This window comes from Apodemus sylvaticus, chromosome 22, assembly GCF_947179515.1.
Source record: "Apodemus sylvaticus chromosome 22, mApoSyl1.1, whole genome shotgun sequence".
Taxonomy (NCBI): domain Eukaryota; kingdom Metazoa; phylum Chordata; class Mammalia; order Rodentia; family Muridae; genus Apodemus; species Apodemus sylvaticus.
In genome coordinates, this window is record NC_067493.1 from 29,973,251 (window position 1) to 29,996,444 (window position 23,194).

The 23,194-nt window shown below is 36.3% G+C and overlaps 1 protein-coding gene across 1 annotated transcript in view; it reads left to right on the forward strand.

Moving 5' to 3' along the window:
* LOC127672484 (cytochrome P450 3A13-like) overlaps positions 1–22,668 on the forward strand; it is a 77,492-nt gene extending 54,824 nt beyond the window's left edge. The window contains exons 10-13 of the mRNA XM_052167627.1: positions 13,555–13,715; positions 17,633–17,859; positions 20,208–20,370; positions 22,573–22,668. Coding sequence (XP_052023587.1) covers positions 13,555–13,715; positions 17,633–17,859; positions 20,208–20,370; positions 22,573–22,668 — 647 coding nt within the window. The remainder of the gene's footprint in view (positions 1–13,554; positions 13,716–17,632; positions 17,860–20,207; positions 20,371–22,572) is intronic.
* The last annotated feature ends 526 nt before the right edge of the window (positions 22,669–23,194 follow it).

A 23,194-nucleotide genomic window follows, 5' to 3' on the forward strand; every position in this document is an offset into this window, starting at 1 on the left:
TTTTTCTTTAAGCAAGAAGGCTCTTTCTCTTTAATAATCAACAATATACAGAATGAACAATTATGAAACATTATAAAATAAATAAGTAACAGTTACATTCAAATAGTCCACTCTGTTTATGTCTGGCAACTCAGAACAAAAGTATTCAATTAACTATACTGGGGAGTTTAGAGTTTGGCATCTAAACCATTTTACATTCTAATTTTTAAATTAACTTAAAAATATCTTATGCCTAAGTATCTTCCTAATGCTAAACAACTTAAGTTTAATTCTTTGTCTTTCCTAGTCTTCAACCCCATCAAAACCTGAGAAGGGATAAGTATTACTTGAATATATAGAAAATGCTGGAGCTGACAGAGACAGCTGGCTTCCTGGATGTCCCAAATATTGCCTCTATAATATTAAAACATCCACCTTTAGCCTTCTGAACCCAACATATCTGACAGACCTTAAGTGAAGCAAGAATTATGAAGGACTTTCTTATCCTGTCTGGGTAAAGTTTAGCAACTGACTATCTGCATAACATTCTGTCTGCCGATGAAGTTAGGGCATTTTTGACTAGTGGCTAGCTAGTCACTACAGCAGCAACTGCACATGAAAGTTACTTATGTGCATCATTTTTTTTGGAGTAGAATGGGGGTACTTTCAGGAGCAGACATATCTCATGATCAATAGATCTTTAAATAATAAAATAATTTTAAATGCCATATTCTGTGAATATCTAATGCTTTTGACAACCATCCATCTAGTCATAACATATCTGAACAAGCAAACATTGCCTGTCTCCAGATACCTATTATCTATTTATTCAGGATGCATATTTCGCTTATGATCTAGACAAATGACTGATATGGCCATTTGTTTTACTGTCTGAATATTAATTTGTATTAATTATCTTTAACAGTTTATAATATTAGATATTAAAAAGACTAGGAATAAACCTTGTATTCTTAAAATGAGCTGCATAGGCATAGTACCTATACAAGGATTAAAATATACATCAATTTTGTTGTTACTAAATTAATATTATCAATATTCAGAGATTTATATCAATGAAAACCTTAAGCCCATATCCATGTATAAAATTATGTACAAATGTAACAAAATAAAACCTCAATTCTGCATCAAAATATAAAGATGTCTACCAATGCAGTATTATGGTTATAAAATATTTTTTAGTTCAAGACTACATTCAATAATCTAATCTTATTTCTCTAATTTCATTCTGTTCAATCTCCTTACTCCTACAAAAGAAAGAAAGAAGAATTAATGTGGAAGCCGATATTTATAGAGCCCTCATACTAGTGTGATACCCATTATCAAGTTAGCTCTCATAAGTGGCAATTAGGTCTCCTGTGGGAGCCCCACATTCCAAGGAAACAAGCTGGATACTCAGAGTAACTTGAAATTCTACCAATATTAGCTCTTGTGAGCGTAGCTTTTCTTTTTCTCTTGGATAAAAGCACAACTGTGCCCCCACTCGACCTCTGCACATTGACCAGCAGAATACATCCTTCCTATTGCAAAATGGTTTTTTAGTAACATAAAATCATAATTTTACAATTTGAAATTATAAGCATACGTGGATAAATATATACAAAGATTCATTTATATTATTACATATTTGAGTTTCCTTTGTATTTTATTTTTAATTGCTAAGGATGCTCCTAATTATTATTAATAAAACACCTATATAATAGTTTATGGAAAATCAGTGTTATTTTTTTATCCCAGACTGTTGTTTTTAAGTAGCTCTATTAGCAGAGGGTCCTGCCCAGATATTATTGTGCAGACCAAGCAAGACCAAAATTCAGAAATCTCTACTTCTGCCTTGTATGCCTGCTATATTTTAGTTCAGACACTGTGTTACATCCATGTTTGTGGCTGTCATAATTCCCCAGACAGACCTGTGCTTTAGCAGCCGCACTTAATAACACCTGGGAAGGACATAGGTTGGTTGATGTTTAAACCTGCCTATGCAGGTTTGCTATGATATGCTATGTTTATCATAGACTCTGCTGCCTAGAATTCCATTCAGTTTGGAAATTTTGCATTTGAATTTTGAAAGAGATTTACCTGAATCTGTATATTGTTGTTTATTTGTAGTTCATTTCACAGTATTAATGCCACCAAATCTTCAGGAAGTTATTTCTATTTCCTGGTGTCACACTTTCTTTCTCCAGTGACTTAAAGTTCTTATTTTACAAGTCTTTCATGATCTTACATTAATTCCAAGACATTTGTGAAGCAACTATGAATGAAACTGATTTTCTGACTTCTATCCTTTTTTGCCATTTTATTAGAATGTTGCTGATTTTTACACACTGACTTTATATCCTAAAACTTTGCTAAATTTGTTTGTCAATGAAAAGAGTTATCCAATGGAGTCTTTAGAGTCATTTATATATAGAAGCAAGGACCCAAAGATAAGTATGTGTTGTGTTATATCTTTCTTTTTTTACTTACTGTTATAGCAATGATTTTCAGACCTTTAAATTTTCATAAACTCATAAGGACATAATTTCAATTTTAGATGATTCTTTTATGTTTTTATTTTCTAAATTCTTTGTTTACATTCCAAAATGCTTTCCCCTCTCCGAGTTCCCCCAACCACGTATGTCTCATAAGCCTTCTCTACACCCATAGTGCAATCACCTCCCTCCTTTTTCTCTGTCCTGGTACTCCACTACAATGCTGGATCAGGCCTTTCCAGGATCAGGGCCCTCTCCTTACTTCTTTTTTTTAAAGTAGAATTTCTTTTATTTATAATACCTGTGCAGTCTGGCTCTTACCAAAGTGTCTGTATGTATCTTTTTTTCTTTTTTTATTGATATATTTTTTATCTACATTTCAAATGATTTCCCCTTTTCTGGGTCCCCACTCCGTGCAAGTCCCTTAAGCCCTCTTCCATCCCCCTGTTCCTCCATCTACCCCTTCCCACTTCCCTGTTCTGGAAGTATATAGTATTCCCCTATACTCTTGCACTGAGTCTTTCCAGAACCAGGGGCCACTCCTCCATTCTTTGTGGACATCATTTAATTTGTGGATTATGTCTTGGGTTTTGAAAGTTTCTAGGCTAATATCCACTTATCAGCAAGTGCATACCATGATTGATCTTTTGAGACTGGGTTACTTCACTTAGTATGATGTTCTCCAGCTCCATCCATTTGTCAAAGATTTCATGAATTCATTGTTTCTAATGGCTGAATAGTACTCCATTGTGTAAATATGCCACATTTCTTGTATACATTCCTCCGTTTAAGGACACCTAGGTTCTTTCCAGCTTCTGGGTACTACAAATAGGGCTGCTATGAACATAGTGGAACATGTGTTCTTATTGCATGCTGAAGAATCCTCTGGATATATGCCCAAGAGTAGTATAACAGAGTCCTAAGGAAGTGTTATGCCCAGGTTTTCTGAGGAACCGCCAGACTGATTTCGAAAGTAGTTGCACCATCTTGCAATCCCACCAGCAGTGGAGGAGTGTTCCTCTTTCTCCACATCCTCTCCAACACCTGCTGTCTCCTGAGTTTTTGACCTTAGCCATTCTGACTGGTGTGAGGAGAAATCTCAGTGTTGTTTTGATTTGCATTTCCCTACTGATTAATGATGTTGAACATTTTTTAAGGTGTTTCTCAGCTCTCCGAAGTTCTTCATGTGAAAATTCTTGGTTTAACTCCGTACCCCGCTTTTTAATGGGGTTATTTGGTTCTCTGTGTTCTACTTTCTAGAGTTCTTTGTATATATTAGATATTAGCCCTCTGTCGGATTTAGGGTTGGTGAAGATCCTTTCCCAATCTGTTGGTTGATGTTTTGTCCTTTTGACAGTGTCCTTTGCCTTACAGAAACTTTGTAGTTTTATGAGGTCCCATTTGTTAATTCTTGATCGTAGAGCAAAAGCTATTGGTGTTCTAATCAGGAACTTTTCCCCTGTGCCCATGTCCTCCAAGGTCTTCCCCAGTTCCTTTTCTATTAGTTTCAGTGTGTCAGGTTTTATGTGGAGGTCCTTGATCCATTTGGAGATGAGCTTAGTACAAGGAGATAAGAATGGATGGATTTGCATTCTTCTGCATGCTGACCTCCAATTGAACCAGAACCATTTATTGAAAAGACTATCTTTTTTCCACTGGATGCTTTCAGCTCCTTTTTCGAAGATCAAGTGACCATAGGTGTTTTGTTTCATTTCTGGGTCTTCAATCCTATTCCATGGATCTGCTTGCCTGATATTGTACCAATACCATGCAGTTTTTATCACTATTGCTCTATAGTACAGTTTAAAGTAGGGGATACTGAATCCCCCTGAAGTTCTTTTACTGTTGAGAATAGTTTTAGCTATCCTGGGTTTTTTGTTATTCCAGATGAATTTGAGAATTGCTCTTTCTAGCTCTGTGAAGAACTGGGTTGGGATTTTTATGGGGATAGCATTGAATCTGTAGATTACCTTTGGCAAGATGGCCATTTTAAATATATTAATCCTGCCAATGCACGAGGATGGAAGATTTTTACATTTGATGAGATCTTCGATTTCCTTCTTCAGAGATCTGAAGTTCTTGTCATATAGGTCTTTCACTTGTTTGGTTAGAGTCACCCCAAGATACTTTATGCTGTTTGTAGCTATTGTGAAGGGAGTCATTTCCCTAATTTCTTTCTCAGTCTGCTTGTCCTTTGAATATATAAAGTCTACTGATTTGCTTGCGTTGATTTTGTAGCCAGCCACTTTGCTGAAGTTGTTTATCAGCTGTAGGAGTTTTTAGGGTCACTTAAGTATGCTATCATATCATCTGCAAATAGTGATAGTTTGACTTCTTCCTTTCCAATTTGTATCCCTTTGACTTTCCTATGTTTTCTAATTGCTCTAGCTAGGACTTCAAGAACTATATTGAAAAGATATGGAGAGAGGGGGCAGCCTTGTCTATTCCCTGATTTTAGTGGGATTGCTTCAAGTTTCTCTCCATTTAGTTTGATGTTGGCTACCGGTTTGCTGTATATCGCATTTACTATGTTTAGATATGGGCCTTGAATACCTATCCTTTCCAAGACTTTTAACATGAAAGGATGCTGAATTTTGTCAAATGCTTTTTCAGCATCTAATGAAATGATCATGTGGTTTTTTTCTTTGAGTTTGTTTATGTAGTGGATAGCATTTCTGGATTTTCTTATATTGAAACATCCCTGCATCCCTGGGATGAAGCCTACTGGATCATGATGGATAATCGTTTTGATGTGTTCTTGGATTCGGTGGGGAAGAATTTTATTTAGTATTTTGCATCGATATTCATAAGGGAAATTGGCCTGAAATTCTCTTTCTTATTTGCATCTTTGTGTGGTTTTGGAATTAGCATAATTGTTGTTTCATAGAATGAGTTGGGTAGTGTTCCTTCTGTTTCTATTTTGTGGAATAGTTTGAAGAGTATTGGTGTTAGGTCTTCATTGAAGGTTTGATAGAATTCTGCAGTAAAACCATCTGGTCCCATACTTTTTTTTTGTTTGGGAGACATTCTATTACCCCTTTTATCACTTTAGGGGTTATGGGACTGTTTAGATGGTCTATTTGATCCTGATTTAATTTTGGTGTTTGATATCTGTCCAGAAAACTGTACATTTACTCCAGATTCTCCAGATGTTTTGAGTATAGGCTTTTGTAGTAGGATCTGATGGTTTTTTTAATTTCCTCTGTTTCTGTTGTTATATCTCCCTTTTTGTTTCTAATTTTGTTAATTTTGATACTGTCTCTGTGCCCCTTGGTTAGTCTGGCTAAGGGCTTATCTATCTTGTTGATTTTTCCAAACAACCAGCTCCTGGTTTTGGTGATTCTTTGTATGATTCTCTTTGTTTCTACTTGATTGATTTCAGCACTGAGTTTGATGATTTCCTGCCTTCTACTCCTCCTGGGTGAATTAGTTTCTTCTTGTTCCAGGGCATTCAGGTGTGTTGTCAAGCTGCTAGTTTATGCTCTCTCCATTTTCTTTTTGGAGGCACTCAGGGCTAAGTATTTTCCTCTTAGCACTGCTTTCATTGTGTCCCATAGATCTGAGTATGTTGTGTCTTCATTTTCATTAAATTCTAAAAAGTCTTTGATTTCTTTTTGTATTTCTTCCTTGACCAAGGTATCATTGAGTAGAGTATTGTTCAATTTCCATGTGAATGTGGGCTTTCTGTTGATTTTGTTGCTATTGAAGACCACTTTTACTCCATACTGATATGATAGGAGGCATGGGATTATTTCGATCTTCTTATATTTGTTGAGGTCTGTCTTGTGGCAAATTATATAATCCATTTTGGAGAAGGTCCCATGAGGTGCTGAGAAAAAGGTATATTCTTTTGCTTTAGGATGAAATGTTCTATATATCTCTTAACTCTAATTGGTACAAAGCTTCAATTAGTTTCACTGTGTCCCTATTTAGTTTCTGTTTTCTTGATCGGTCCATTGAGGAGAGTGGAGTGTTGAAGTCACCCACAATTATTGTGTTAGGTGCAATGTGTGCTTTGATCTTTAATAAAGTTTCTTTTATGAATGAGGGGGCTTTTGCATTTGGAGCATAGATGTTCAGTACTGAGAGTTCTTCTTGGTGTGTTTTTCCTTTGACCAGCAAGAAGTGTCCCTCAGTGTCTCTTTTGATGACTTTAGGTTGAAAATCAATTTTATCTGATAATATAGTGGCTACTCTGGCTTGTTTCCTGAGACCATTTGGTGTAAAATCAACTTCCAGCCTTTTACTCTAAGGTAGTGTTTGTCTTTGACACTGAGGTGTGTTTCCTGTATGCAGCAAAATGTAGGGTCCTGTTTATGTAACCAGTCTGTTAGTCTATGTCTTTTTATAGGGGAATTGAGTCCATTGATGTTAAGAGATAGTAAAGAATAGTGATTATTACTTCCTGTCATTTTTGATGTTGTTTTTTATATTTGATTGGTTATCTTCTTTTGGATTTGATGAAAGAAGGTTACTATCTTGCATTTTCCAGGGTGAAGTTTCCATCCTTGTATTGGTGTTTTCCTCCTATTATCCTTTGTAGGGCTGGGTTTGGGGAAATATATTGGTTAAACGTGGGTTTTTCATGGAATGTTTTGGTTTCAACTACTGTGGTGATTGAGAATTTTGCTGGATATAATAGTTTTGGCTGGCATTATGTTCTCTTAGAGTCTGCATGAGATCTGCCCAGGATTTTCTAGCTTTCATAGTCTCTGGTGAGAAGTCTGGTGTGATTCTGATAGGTCTTCCTTTATATGTTACTTGGCCTTTTCCTCTTACTGCCTTTAAAATTCTTTCTTTGTTTAGTATATTTTGGGTTTTGATTATTATGTGAGGGGAGGTATTTCTGTTCTGGTCCAGTCTGTTTGGAGTTCTGTAGGCTTCTTGTATATTCATGGGCTTCTCTCTCTTTAGGTTAGGGAAGTTTTCTTCCATAATTTTGTTGAAGATATTTGCTGATTCTTTACGTTGTAAATATTCACTCGCATCTATGCCTATGATCCTTAGGTTTGGCCTTCTCATTGGGTCCTGGATTTCCTGGATATTTTGGGTTACAAGCTTTTTGCATTTTTCATTTCTTTGACACTTGAGTCCATGGTTTCTATGGGACCCTCAGCATCTGAGATTCTTTCTTCTATCTCTTGTATTCTGTTATTGATATTTGCATCTATGGCCCCTGATTTCTTTCCAAGGTTTTCTATCTTCATAGTTGTCTCCCTTTGTGATTTCCTAGTTGTTTCTACTTCTGTTTTTAGATCCTGGATGGTTTTGTTCAGCTCCTTCACTTGCTTGTTTGTGTTTTCCTGTAATTCTTTAAGAGATTTTTGTGTTTCCACTTTCATGATCTCAGCCTGTTGACCAAACTTCTCCTTTATTTCTTTAAATGATTTGTTGTGTTTCTTCCTTATTGGCTTATATCTTTTGACCCATATTATCCTGAATTTCTTTTAATGATTTTTGTGTTTCCCTTGTAAGGGCTTCTAAGTTTTGATCCATTTCCTCCTGAATTTCTCTAAGAGATTTATTTATGTCCTTCATGTGTTCCTGTAACAGCATCATGACCAGTGCTTTTACATCCAAATCTTGTTTTTCTGGTGTTTTGGGGTATCCTGGACTTGCCGTTAATGGAGAATTGGGTTCAGATGCTGCCATATTGCCTTGATTTCTGTTAGTAACATTCCTACATTTGCCTTTTGCCACCTATTTCTCACTGGTGTTAGTTGGTCTAGTCACTGGCTGGCGCTTCAACCTCCAAGTATAAGCAATGTTATAATTGGGTTGTCTCTGTGGACTGAACCTGGTACTGCCCGTCTGCTCTGTCAGAGTGTGAGGATGGCAGCGGGGATCCCTCAGGGCACTGGCCCCAAGCCTGGCTGTCCCTCAGAGGAACCGCTGCTCTCCCAGTTCCTTGTTGCAGGTGGTAACCTGCAGCTCGGCTGTCTGCATCCCCTGAGGTCTTGCACTCAGGATAGCTCAGTACCAGGGGTGGCCGGTCTCATCTGGCTGGGGACAAAGATGGCGATTTCACCTTCTCCACAGGCCAGAGTATCCACTTCAGGCTGGCCCTCAGAGGAACTGCTGCTCTCTCCATAATATCAATTTTTAAATTCTACTAAATTCAAAAATCTAAAATAAAATACAAGTATTTCAGGTTGTATATGACATGTCAAAGTAATGTCAAGATGAAATATATAATTTAAACAAATTCAGGTCAACAAAAGTTATAGAAATAATTTGAGAATATTTCAATATGTATTCTGTTAGAATTTCAGAGATTTTCATCAATACTATTCAAAGTATTCTGAAAATGAAAAATGAAAGAAAACTTCAAGGAATCTTTTTTTGTAAATGGAATATTATACTGGTGCTAAATATAGACAAACCACATCAAAAGTGATCTATTGCTGAATCTCCTTAGTGAACATAAGCATGAATTTCTAGATAAAATATTTAAAAACCAAATTCAAGAAATATATGTACAAATTGCTGTGGTGAAAATTCTCTATAAAATGTTTGCAAACCAAATTAAATAATACATGTAAAGGATCAATAATAAGGATTGAATCTCATGAATCTCTTTTATCTCAGAAAGTTAGAAATGATATATGTATATGTATATATTCTGGGGCATAGAAAAAATTAATAACAGAAAAACATAGTCTTTCCTTAGATTCAGAAAGTCTTTTAAAAATCCAACTTTTCTGTATGATAAATATTCTATAGAATCTCTGATTACAGAGGGCATGTATGTGTATGCGTATGATTAAAGCAATATAAAACAAGACCACATCTAATGTGATACAAATGAATATATATATGCATGTACATATGTGTGCATGTACATGTATATATATATATATATATATATATATATATATATATATTCGTACACATATACATGTACATGTACATACATGTACATATAATCAACAGCAGTACATAGATGTCAAATCTCCCCAAATGGCATAGACTGAGTATTATTTTCTTTCTGGTAAAGCCATCCCTGATTGTACTTTCATTTCCCACTACTGCTCTGATATCAGGTACCACTTGATAAGTTGAATGAGAGAATCTCTTTTAAGGCTTTTGATTTTCTTTTTCAAAATTATTTTATCTATTTACATTCCAGTCGTTTTCCCACACAGAGTGCCCCCTCCCACAGTTCCTTGTTAACATCCCTTTTACTCCTTGCCTCCAAGAGGATGTATCCCATCCCTGGCCTTCCCATTCACTGGGCCTGAATGCTCTCCCCCCACATACCTGATCATGTACCCATTTTCCCCTCCCTGTCTCATGGTTTCTGAGGCCAGAACAAGCAGTCCCTTCCTTTATATATGCTAGGGTCCTCAGACCAGCTTGTGTATGCTTCTGGTTGGTGGATCAGTCTCACTGGGGTCCAGGTTTGTTGAGACTGATGGCCATTCTATGGAGTCACCCTTCACTACAGCTTCTTCAATCCTTCCCCTAATTCAACCATGGTGGCCTCTGACTTCAGTCCAATGGTAAGGTTTAAGTACCTGCATCTGTCTCAGCCAGCTCCTGGTAGAGCCTCTTAGAGGTCAACCATGCCAGGCTCCCATCTATGAGCACATCATAGCATTAGTATTAGTGTCAGGCCTTGGTGTCTCTTCCAAGAGACGAATTGAAAGTTGGTCATTTGACAGTCTTTCCTTCACTCTCTTCTCCATTTTTGTCCCTGAAGTTCTTTAGAAGGAAGAAATTCTGGGTCAAATATTTTGACTGTTACTTAGTAACCCCATCCCACCACCACTTGAGGCCCTGTCTTTCTAGTGGAGGTGGACACTTCAAGTTCCCTCTCCCCATTGTTAGGCATTTTGGTTATGGTCATCTCCAATGTGTCCTGAGAGTCTCTCACTTCCCAGGTCTCTGGTATTTTTTAGAGGGTCCCCCCCTAACTTACCACCTTCCAAAACTGCATATTTCCATTTCTTCTTCTGGCTTCTCTACTGCCTCTACCACCCATACCTGATCATGTACCCCTTTTCCTCTCCCTATCTCCTATCCCACACAGATATAGTATGTAGTTTGAAGAAAACCAATCCACATGAAAAAGATATGCACTGGTGCTCTCACTGGCCCACATGATTCCCTCACCCAGCTACTCCCAAGCCATTCCAATCATCCCAGGTCATCCACCATCTATGGCTAGCCTACAGAAAGCCAGCTATCACTTGCACAGATACCCTTTACTCCATAAAATGATAATACTAGAGAATTGTAAACACCAGCCAGCTTTATAAAAGTAAATCTCCAACCCCAAAATGCCATCACAAAGAAAACAAAACTCAATTGATATGAACATGATCTGCACACCTGGATTGAGCAAATGTACCTTACACTGCTTATTGCCTATTTATTAAATCCCTGGCTTCTTGTGGCTTCTCCTGTTGTGGTAAATATTTCAAAAATAGAACCGTCATGTTCCCATACTTGTGCCTCTGCCCTACCCTGCTTTTATCGCGAGGAGACTCTGACTCAGAGCTCTAAAATCTTTCCAGAAAGCTCACTAAGTTCCCACAAGCAAGTTGCTGCTATGCCAATCCTGTGTTTCAAATCCACCATGGCCTTTATGGTGTACTTCTGCTAAATGCAAGCTTTGCTGCTGTACCTTTCTCTCTTGAACCCAGACAAGATACCGCATGAAGGAAAACACAACACAAACATAGTTGAGAAACAATGGTAACTCAGTCTCTGGGTGCAGCAATTAAAACCTAATCATATACACTTTATTAAAATATAATCCCCCAACTGGCAAATCCTTGTGGATCTGCCATGATACTGGGAAATTCTAGCAGATATGTCTTACCAATATGCTGTACCCATTCCAAAAGGACCTAACTCTCCCGCTTCCTCTCTTCCTCCATCCAACCCGAATGACCCACTTACTTACACAATGATTGGATCCTTTATTCACCAGGGGATTGGATCACAAGACTAGCACCAAGCCCATCTACATCTCCAGAACACGTGGGTGAACTCTATCTTCTTCCCTTTCTGGTTCCATATTGTTTCCTTCTCCATCCCATCTCATTTTAACTGACCTGTGTTGTTGTTTGTTTGTTTTTTTTTTGTTTTTTTATTCAATATATTTTTTATTTACATTTCAAATGATTTCCCTTTTTCTAGCCCCCCACTCCCCGAAAGTCCCCTAAGCCCCCTTCTCTCCCCCTGTCCTCCCACCCACCCCTTCCCACTTCCCTGTTCTCTCCCCTCTCTAAAGATTTCAGCTCCACGCCCTCATTTCACTCTCCAGTCACAGGCTCTAGCCTTCTCTGACTAATTAAGATTTCACCTGAGTACATGCACCCATTTTGAGGAAGCAGAAAAAGCAGATAGCAATCCATAACACTCAGATTCCTCGCTCCCTCAGTCTCCCATTATTTTCTACTTGTTAAACTTCTTACAATCTGAGATGTATAGTGAGTATTCTGTAATTTTTGGCTAATATCCACTTATCAGTGAATACATACCATGTATGTACTTTTGTGTCTGAGTTACCTAACTCAGGATGGTATTTTCTAGATCTATCTATTTGCCTACAGAATTCATGATGGCCTAAAATTTTGAAGCTGAATAATTGTCCAATATATAAATGAGCCACCTTTTCTGAATGCATTCTTTGATTAAGACACATCTGCATTGTTTCCAGCTGTTTGCTATTATAAAAAAGGCTGCTCCAAAAATAGTGGAGCACATGTCCTTGTAATGTGGTAGACCATCATTTGGGTATATGCCCAGGAATGGTATAGCTGTGTATTTGAGTAGAACTATCTCGAGTATCCTGAGAAATCACCAGATTGATTTCCAAAGTGGTAGTACCAGTTTACACTCCCACCAGCAACAGGAGGAGTATTCCTCTTTCTCAGCATACTTGACAGCATATGCTGCCATTTGAATTTTTAGTCATTCCCCACTCCAATATGAATGACTAAAATGACTGACAATAGGAATGAGTGGGGTGGAATCTAAGGATCATTTTGACATACATTTCTCTGATAGCTAAAGAATTTAAATATTTCTTTAAATGCTCCTCATACATTTGAGACTCTTCTATTGTGAGTTTCCTGTTTAGCTCCATACCCCATTGAATGAATTGGTGTTTATTTTGTTTCTATTTTGTGGAATAGTTTGAGCAATGTTGGTATTATCTCTTCTTTGAAATTGTGGTGGAATTCTACATTAAAATCTTCCGGCCCTGGGCTTTATTGGGATTGGGAGGTATTTTATAACTTTTTCAATTTTTCTAGCAGTTATGAGAATGGTTAGGTTGTTTGTGTGATATTTATTTAACTTTGGTGTATGGTATTTGTCTAGAAATCATCTCTTTCTTCTAGATTTTCCAGTTTATAGTGTATAGGCTTCTGTATTAGGATAGGATGAATCTTTTTTAATTTCCTCAGTTCTGTAGTTGTGTCTGTTTTCATTTCTGATTTTGGCAATTTGGTTACTGTCTCTGTGACCCTTATCTAGTGTGACTAAAGGTTTATCTATCTTGTCAATTGGCTCACAGAAGCAGTTCCTAGTTCTGTTGATTCTTTGTATCATTCTCTTTGTTTCCATCTAGTTGATTTCCATGCTGAATTTGATTATTTTCTGCCAATTTGAGTATGTTAGCTTGTTTCTGTTCTAGCGATTTCAGGTATACTGTTAACTTACTTGTATAAGGCCACTCCAATTTCTTTATGAAAGCACTGAATGCTATAAATTTTCCTCTTAATCCCACTTTCTAATCTCACACCTTAAGTTTACATTTGCTGCACATCTGATTGTGGATATGCTCAAAATTACAGATATTTACTATACTATTTTCTGCAGATTTTCAATATGTGGTACATTGGCATCTTGCTTATCACTATGCATAGAGATTATTATCGACACTTCTCTGATAAGTACAATGTATAGTAGTTTTACATTTATCCTGGTATCATTTTACTATTTACTCTCATAGAACACTGCCCTACACAGGATTAATATTTTCTCAAAATTATACAGAGAGGTGTTTTCGACTATGCCATATTACCAACATGGTCCATTATACCTGTTATGTCTAATCTTATTTTAGCTCTCTCTGACCTGGAGATTGCGGCCCAATCAATAACATTTGTTTTGGCTGGCCATAATACCACAAGCAACGTTCTTTCTTTTATTATGTATGCACTGGCCACTCATCCTGATGTCCAGAAGAAACTCCAGCATGAAATTGATGCAGTTCTGCCCAATAAGGTGAGTAGATAGCATCTGAAAACCAGAAAAGATCAAAACTCAACAAGAAACATTTCTTCCACACATATATTGAAAATGATCATAGATAGCATAAATATTCTTTCTTACAAAAGTAAATAGTGAAAATCTAAGTGCGGAAGAAAAATGAGAGGTGGAAGTCAATAGTGTTCAAGGAGAAAATTAATCATTGTACATTTTAATGATCCTCTAATATCTATTATTTCTTGCCAAAATGACACACTCTAAATGCATGAACAAAATATCTACTCTTAAAGTATAATAATTTAACTTTTAAATTTGTACTTAATGCATATAACTGCTTTGCCTGAATGCATATTTATCATCATGTGCATGCCTAGAGTCTGAGGTGACTAAAATGATAAAAGCCTATGCCCCAAAACTAGATTTCCAGTAATTGTAATCCACTATTTTGCTACTGGGAAGCCACTCTTTGTCCTTTGCAAGAAAAACCAGTGCCCTTCATTACTGAGGCATCCCTCTAGAATCACAGTGACCTGGTATGTGCATTACTACTGTGCATGCTTTGGCGTGGATATCAGCAATGAAACCTTATCTTTTTGTTTGTTTGTTTGTTTGTTTTGGGTTTTTTTTGCTTTTTTTGGTTTTTTTTGTTTGTTTGTTTGTTTTTAATTTTTTATTCGATATAATTTATTTACATTTCAAATGATTTCCCCTTTTTGAGCCCCCCCACTCCCCGAAAGTCCCGTAAGCCCCCTTCTCTTCCCCTGTCCTCCCTCCCACCCCTTCCCACTTCCCCGTTCTGGTTTTGCCGAATACTGTTTCACTGAGTCTTTCCAGAACCAGGGACCACTCCTCCTTTCTTCTTGTATCTCATTTGATGTGTGGATTATGTTTTTGGTATTCCAGTTTTCTAGGTTAATAACCACTTATTAGTGAGTGCATACCATGATTCACCTTTTGAGTCTGGGTTACTTCACTTAGTATGATGTTCTCTAGCTCCATCCAAAAAAAACAAACATTTTATTATATTTTTCAAAAACAAATAACCTGAGAAGATGCTACTAAGGAAAATGAAATAAAGCCCTAGCTCAGAGACCAAGGAGTAGTAAATATCTGAAGACATAAAACAATCTACCACATATTCTTTTTTCTTTTTTTTGTCTGTTTTTACATTGACAATAGATTCTTCTCTCATATTACACATTCTTAACACAGTTTTTCCTTCATCCACTCCTCACAACCCCACCCCCTTCCCTTCCTCTCCTTCAGATTCATTCTCTCTCTCTCTCTCTCTCTCTCTCTCTCTCTCTCTCTCTCTCTCTCTCTCTCTCTCTCTCTGCTTTCAGGAACTATCAAGTCTCTAAGCGATAAGAACCCAATGTGACAGAACAGGATACAATAGCACAATACAAAAGCCAGCCATTGTGCATTTTCTCATCTAAGCTGAGCAGTAATTCTGCCCATAACTCCTTTCTCAAATCACATGATGATATATGGACATGAAAATTATGGTAGCTTTCAACATAAGCTTTTCACATCCTCATTGTGGTAGCTCCAGTGTCCCATGGAGTAATAGCAACATATCACATAAGCTGTCTTCATATCTCTACCCAAAACTGACTGCAATGGCATATGAGATATCTGAATATGAGACTGTCTAGTTATCAGTTAGAAGTACACAAAGCATCATCAAGTTTCATACTCACCTTCTGTTCTTGCATCATTTCTGTCTTGTGGCAAATACCATGACCAAAACCACCTATGTTGAGGAAACCACTCATTTCATCTTACAATTTTTGATGACAATCTATCACTGAGGAGAGAAAAGGCAGGAACTCAAGACAAGAACTTGTAGTCAGGAGTGCTTGGAACTCCACATAGCATTTCTTATGACAAAGGCACTTTCTCAAAGCTAAATAAGCACAGCAGGGATCATGTATGACGCTAATTGCTGGCTAACCCACTCACTAAATGATCATTATATAACTGTTTGCATATACCCCAATATGATGTTCTAATGAAATAGTGCTACCTACCCTTGCTTGGACCCAGCCCCATTGATCAAGACAATCAGGAAAACAAACCTCTAGTACATATTCACAAACCTATCTAATCTACTAATCCTTAATCTCTCCGTTAAAACATCCTTTTCAGCCAAATCTAGGCTGTGAGATGTTGAAACATAAAGATTTGTTAGAACACTATATGAAGCAAGAAGAGGAAGACTGTTTCAGCAACTCTGCATGGAGCTGAACGGAAATTTCAGTAGAATATAAATTTTGCCCATCTGCTCCGACAAATGGGATCTCATAAAACTACAAATTTTCTGTAAGGCAAAGGACACTGTCAAAAGGACAAAATGGCAACCAACAAATTGGGAAAGGATCTTCACCAACCCTAAATCTGACAGAGGACTAATATCCTATATATACAAAGAATTCAAGAAGTTAGACCCCAGAAAACCAAATAACCCTATTTAAAAAATGGGGTACAGAGCTAAACAAAGAATTTTTACCTGAAGAACTTTGGATGACTGAGAAGCCCCTTAACAAATGTTCAGCATCATTAATTATTGGGGAAATGCAAATCAAAACAACCCTGAGATTTCACCTCACACCAGTCAGAAAAGCTAAGGTTAAAAACTCAGGAGACAGCAGGTGTTGGCCAGGATGTGGAGAAAGAGGAACAATCCTCCACTGCTGGTGGGATTGCAAGATGGTACAACCACTAAGGAAATTCTGGAAGACCCTGTTATACCACTCCTGGGCATAAACCCAGAGGATTCCCCAGCATGTAATAAGGAGACATGCTCAACTATGTTCATAACGGCCTTATTTATAATAGCCAGAAGCTGGAAAAACCCAGATATCCCTCAATGGAAGAATGGATACAGAAAATGTGGTATATTTACACAATGTAATACTACTCAGCAATTAACATCAATGAATTCATGATATTCTTAGGCAAATGGTTGGAACTGAAAAATATCATCCTAAGTGAGGTAACCCAATCACAAAAGAATACACATGGAATGCAATCACTGATAAGTGGATATTAATTAGCCCAGAAGCTCTGAATTTTCAAGACACAATTAGCATATCAAATGATTCCCAAGAAGAAGGAAGGAGGGGGCCCTGGTTCGGAAAGTCTTGATCTAGCACTGTAGAAGAGTACCAGGACAGAGAAATGGGAGGGGTGATTAGGAAATGGGCAGAGGGAAGAGGGCTTATGAGATCGATGTGGAGGGAGGAAGTGGAAAATGGGAAAGCATTCAGAAGGTAAACAAAGAATATAGAAAATTAAAAAAAACAAGAAAGAATATGAATTTTACAGTCAATTATTGTCCACTTTTACCTTATTTTACCATGGTGAGTTTCAAACAGAAAAGATCCTGCTGAAGTTAAATCACTATAATGTCATGTGTTATTCTAGTTTAATATGGCATTAATCATCATACCCATAGTAATATTAAACTCAATAATAGGTTTTACACACAATGTGTTCCCATTAGAAAGGCTTGATTCAGATGTTTCAAAGAGATTTGATACTGTCTGCATTAATTTCCTTAGTCTGCATTAATGGCCTCTCTAAAAAAGTTATAATGACCTTGATAGATGATTTATTTTAAGCAAGATTGGTATAATATGATACTCACTATTACTGGAAAGGAGAGCGGTATGAAGAGAAAGTGATAACTTGAGGTTTAAGAAGAAGTTTATCTGAATATAATCACTTATATAATCACTTCACCATGCATTTCAAAGGCCCTTTATCTGGTCAAAACACATGACTTTTGTGAATATGACATATCAGCATTCGATTCACTCTTTAATCTGTGTTGAATGAGGAGTTTCTAAACTTAGAAGTGCTGTATATACTGATATAAAAGTTAATTACAGATCTCAAATCATCAAATATTTTATTTCTCTTCCCAGGCGCCTGCCACTTATAATTGCCTGATAGAGTTAGAATATCTGGACATGGTAATAAGTGAAACTCTGAGATTATATCCAGTTGGTGTCAGAAATTCCAGACTCAGTAAGAAAGATGCTGAAATCAATGGTGTGTTCATTCCTCAAAATACAAAAGTAGTTGTACCTGTGTTTGTTCTTCACCGAGATCCCAAATACTGGCCAGAGCCTGAGAAATTCTGTCCTGAAAGGTATGATGTCTCTGTGAATGGAAACACACTCAGAATAATAATTCTCTAAGCAAGTCTCTTATAGTAATCACACAGATGGAAATTTATATTATCTTAAACATATGTTTGAATTTGCATTGTTCTTACTACAAAGAGATAATTATTATTTTAAAAAAGCTAAAAGGACTTTAGCTTAACAAAAATGATATTTCTAAATGGTGAAATTTTGTTTTAGAGTCTTAAAACCTTCATACAAATTTCTTTAATAGAGTGATATCATTGTATACATTTCTAAGTATGGGTGGGTATTTTAAAATCAGTAAAACCACAAGTTTATCCAGTTTTTATAAATTCTGGGTACTTTCTATAATTTATCAACACTATTTTTGAGGCATGCTTGTATGATGTATGCATGTATGTGTGTTAGCACTTGTCAGAGAGAGCAAGCATAATTACAATGATTATGAAACTAATGTTTTATTAAAGTCATTCTCTTTATGTTTCTTTGAAGTTTTCCTTTATGCTAGAAGAAATATTTAGATACATGCCCAAATATGGGAATCATGTCTAAAATATGGGAACCCATTGAGTTACACATGTGTGCATTTAGAAGTTGCAGAAAGTCAGCCTTTTAGTAATGTCGGTAAGAGATGGGTGTTAAAGTCTCCCACCTCTATTGTTTGGTGTTTGTGTGTTTTGAGTTTAAGTAAAGTTATATATGGATGCTCTTGCATTTGTGGCATAAATGTTCAGAATTGAAAATTTTTCTTTGTGGATTTTTCCCTCGATGAATATGAAGTGTCCTTCTTCATTAAACTTTTTAAACTTTTGGTTAAAAGTCAATTTTCTTGGATATTATGATGACAACACCAGGTTTTTTTCTTGGGACTATTTGCCAGTCTTTTACAATGAGGTACTGTCTGTCTTTGTTATTGAGAGTTATTTCTTTTATGCACCAAAATCCTGGATCCTGTGTGTATCCATTCAGTTAGCTTATGTCTTTTTATAGGTGAGTCAATTAATATTGAAAATATTAAAGACAGAACATTATTAGTTCCTGTTATGTATTATTTTTATACATGGCATTATGGGCATATGGTTCACTCATTTGTTGTTATAAGATGATTAATAATTTGTCTTTTCTTTAGTAAAGGTACCTTCCATGTGTTGGGGTTTTCCTTCTGGGATTCTCTATAGGGTTGGATTGGTAGATACATTGCTTATGGTCTTCCACTTGTCTCTTGCTATCTGGATATCCCTGATGTTTGTTGGTCTGGATGACTGTCTGGATTCTGCCTCTTTTGTCCGTTGGATGCATAAGATCTCCTAGTAGACCTGCAGCCTTGGCTGTAGCAAACCACCTATGGGACCTTCCTACTGGGAACTTTTCACAGGGGCAGAGAAGATTCTGATCTGTTACCCTGGCTGCAGTAGATTTCCTAGGAGGACTTTAGGGTCTTGGGTCTTCAGTGGAGCTGTCAAGCTGCTGTCCAACTGCTCTGAGTGCAGCTGGTCCTCAACTGTTCTGAGTGCAGTGGATCCTCCAGTGATCTGAGTGCAGTGGGTCCTCAATTGCTCTGAGTTCAGTGGGACCTTCTATTCTGAGTGTAGCAGGTCCTAAGCTGCTCTGAGTGCAGCTGGTACTTTCAGATGGGTTAGGATATGATGTCTTTAGTGGAGCACCCAAGCTAACACTCTGCCCCAGAAGAAAGGGCCAGGCAGAAAAGGCAAAGTGGACCGGAGGGAGATTTTGAGATTTTATTTTAGGTATAACATTTTTTTTTTACACTTTTCACACCCAAAAGTTACTGTACATCTCTACCCACACTTTTTCAAGTTCAATGATTTTTTGCATAAATCACTATTGCTTGTATATAAGTGTATGGCTATACATATAAATTCATGAAAGAAATCTGCTCAGTCCATATAATGCTACTTATGTGAAAAATATTTTTAAGATAGTAGTAGCTGAGTCAGAGGTCAAATAATTTAGGCATGTACTATTCTCTCATTTTTCATAAAGTTTTTGATGCCTAAGATCTTGTAATATTAGTCCTGCCTTGGCTAAGGCAGGTTACATATAGTACACATTAGAAGAGTAAAATAGAGTTGACTGATTCCTGTTTCCTGTGTAGGTGAAATCTCTATACCAACCAATCCCACACCCTGTAGCTTAGTGGTATTAAACAGATGTCATTTATTGTACACATTGATCTCATAATAAATCAACACTACCTCTATTACAATAGTGAATAAACTGAATCTCTGTATATCACTCTGTCTGAGGGCTATAACTGAAACCTACAAATATATCAGTTTTGTGTGCTTCTTGTTTCATTATTTATGCTCTTGCTTAATTTTGACACCAGGTTCAGCAAGGAGAATAAGGACAGAATCAATCCTTATGTATACATGCCTTTTGGAAATGGTCCGAGAAACTGCATTGGCATGCGGTTTGCTCTCATTAACATGAAGCTTGCTGTTGTCAAAATCTTGCAGAACTTTTCTGTGCAGCCTTGTGAGGAAACACAGGTGAGGCAGAATGTATTCTTTTTTGATGTAATTTTATTTTTTATTCACATGCATTTTCATAAACTTGGGAATATGTATCCCAAAGATAGATAGATAGATAGATAGATAGATAGATAGATAGATAGATAGATAGAAAGATAGATAGATAGATAGAAAGATAGATAGAGAGGTGAGAGTCAGACATATATAGATATATGTACATATGTATATACATATGTACATATATATACATACATACATATATACACATTTACACATAAACACATGTACACATATATACATATACACATATACATATATATGTGTATATGTATATGCATATATACATATACACATAAACATATACATATACATAGATACATATACACATATACATAGATACATACATACTTAGATACATAGTTACATAGATACATACACATACACACACATATCATATACATATACATGTACATATATATACATATACATATACATATTTTTAAGGCAGTTATTCTGTGTTTAAGTGTAAGTTGTAAGATCACGTAAAGTTAATGAAAGTATCCCTTATATGGCTATAGATAATATCATTGAAAGTAGGTGGTTTTTCCCTCATTACAAGTATATTTGTATTTTACACTGTAATTGACTATGTTAGAATATTTTCATACTTATGTACACTATATACGTGACCAACTCCTTTCTGTTCTTTCATAAAACACATCTCAACCATAGCCTCCACTCACTCCTCTCTTTCTAGTCCCCTGTTCTGCTTTCTCACTCTACCAGATCCACTGCTGCTTCATTTGCCTTCATAAAAGAACAGATCTCCCAGTGACAGCAACAAAACACAGCATACAAAGATGCAATAGATTATATATAAACAGTTCTTGATGATGTAACTCAATATGAGGAAATGGATCCCAGAAGAAGGCCAAAGACTCATAGACACACATACATATATTGTTAAAAGTCACACCAAAACTCCAATCTATACAAAAATGACATGTATGCAGAGGGCCACTGCAGTCTCTGTGAGCTCCCATGAGTTCTGCTTTGTTCAGTGGGCCATGTTCTCCTGAATTCCTTGACCCATATGGCTGCTAAAAGTATGGAAAAGATATTAGCATGTGTTTCATATTAACTCTGTATGAAAATGTATGTGTGTATCTGTCTATGGTTCCTGAAAGGCACTGTCCACTTGAAGTCAGTCATCTGGTCTTACAGAACCTCAACCCCATTCTGTGTAAAGTTTAAAGCAAGTTGTCCCATTTAGAAACATGCTTGAAATGTCTCAGAGGAAGAACTAAAGAATATATTGTCATTAACTTAATTGAAGACATGCCGAGCAAATTTAATTTCATGAGTGTTATAATAAATATGTCTCAAAATATGTCTGTTGTAGTCCACACCTGTCCCACAAACCAACAAGAATGTCATTTTAAAATTAATTAAAATAACTGTAGTTTTTCTATTAGCACCGTCTTGGAATTTCAAAATAGATACAGGGGACTAATACCTTAATAGTTCTCACGGTCCCATCCTATATTATGAACCGACATGTATCAGATGGGATAGGTAAACGTATGGTTGGGAAGCAGAGTCTGAAAACAGTGCTCACTATGTACAAACCTGACTCATGGTTGTCTTTCCAGTTTTACTAAATGGAAATTAACTTTATATCATATTTTTAAAATGTATACTTTGTGTCCTAAAACGTGCTTTACCAAGTTCAAACTTCTAATTTTCATTTAAAATTTACCTCCAATAAGAAGATACACTGCTACAATTTTGCCCTAGGCCTATTACAGGATAAGTAATTAATTTGTATGTGAAAGGATAAATAGACTGAATCATATTTTCTTTTTTTCCATTTTAATATCATTACTTTAATCTTATCCATATAAAGTAATACTGAATCATATTTTCATATTCTATATAAGCAATTCAGGATGTTCAATACTGAAGTGATATTTAATCACTTATATAGATTTTGTTAAAACAGGAAGAAGGTCTGTGTGGTTCACCAGGGTTTTGAACATACTATGTACCTCAGGAAGACTTAACTTTATATTCCTCCTCTCTCTTACTTCTGAATATTAGGGTCACAGACATGCAACAACATAGGAAGAAGTCACTATTGGTTCTAATAAATTGGTTCTAGAAAACTGTGAAATTTGATAATTCATTTAATTTACCAATGTGTTTCTTCAATTATTTCAGATTCCCATGAAATTAAGTAAGGAAGAGATTCTTTCTTCAGAAAAGCCTATTGTGCTGAAAGTTACATCAAGAGATGGAACCATAAATGAAAGATGATTTTGTTCCCAAGTTCTGATATGTTCTTTAAAAAATGAATGGCAAATACCTGAGATTTTAACTTACCCTAGAAGAAAATTTAGATGACTATGGCTTTAACCTTCTACACTTTATTTGAATATTCCTTTGTCAATCATTTTTGCCTTAATAGATGCTTGATTGTTATGTGTGAAAGGAAAATTATTGTTCAGTAATGTACATGTTCTCTTATATCAAAAGTCGATTTTTCCAATGATAGCACAATATGTTTCATTTCTATTACTGATTAAAGTTTTCTCCATAATATTGTCAACATTGTTTCATTGTAGAGTCTTTAATTTCCATTTATGGCTGAGCATTCTACTAACAATTTCTTTGACGAGTTGTGACTTGTTTTCAAAGATTTACTTACTGTGGTTTGGAGGGCTGACTTTTCTTGCTATGTTCATGTTTGAGGTCTAGAACTTATTATATAATTCAACTGGATTCAGTCCTGGAATCCTCTGGAGTGGGCATATTGATTTCTTGGATGACAGGCATATGGGAT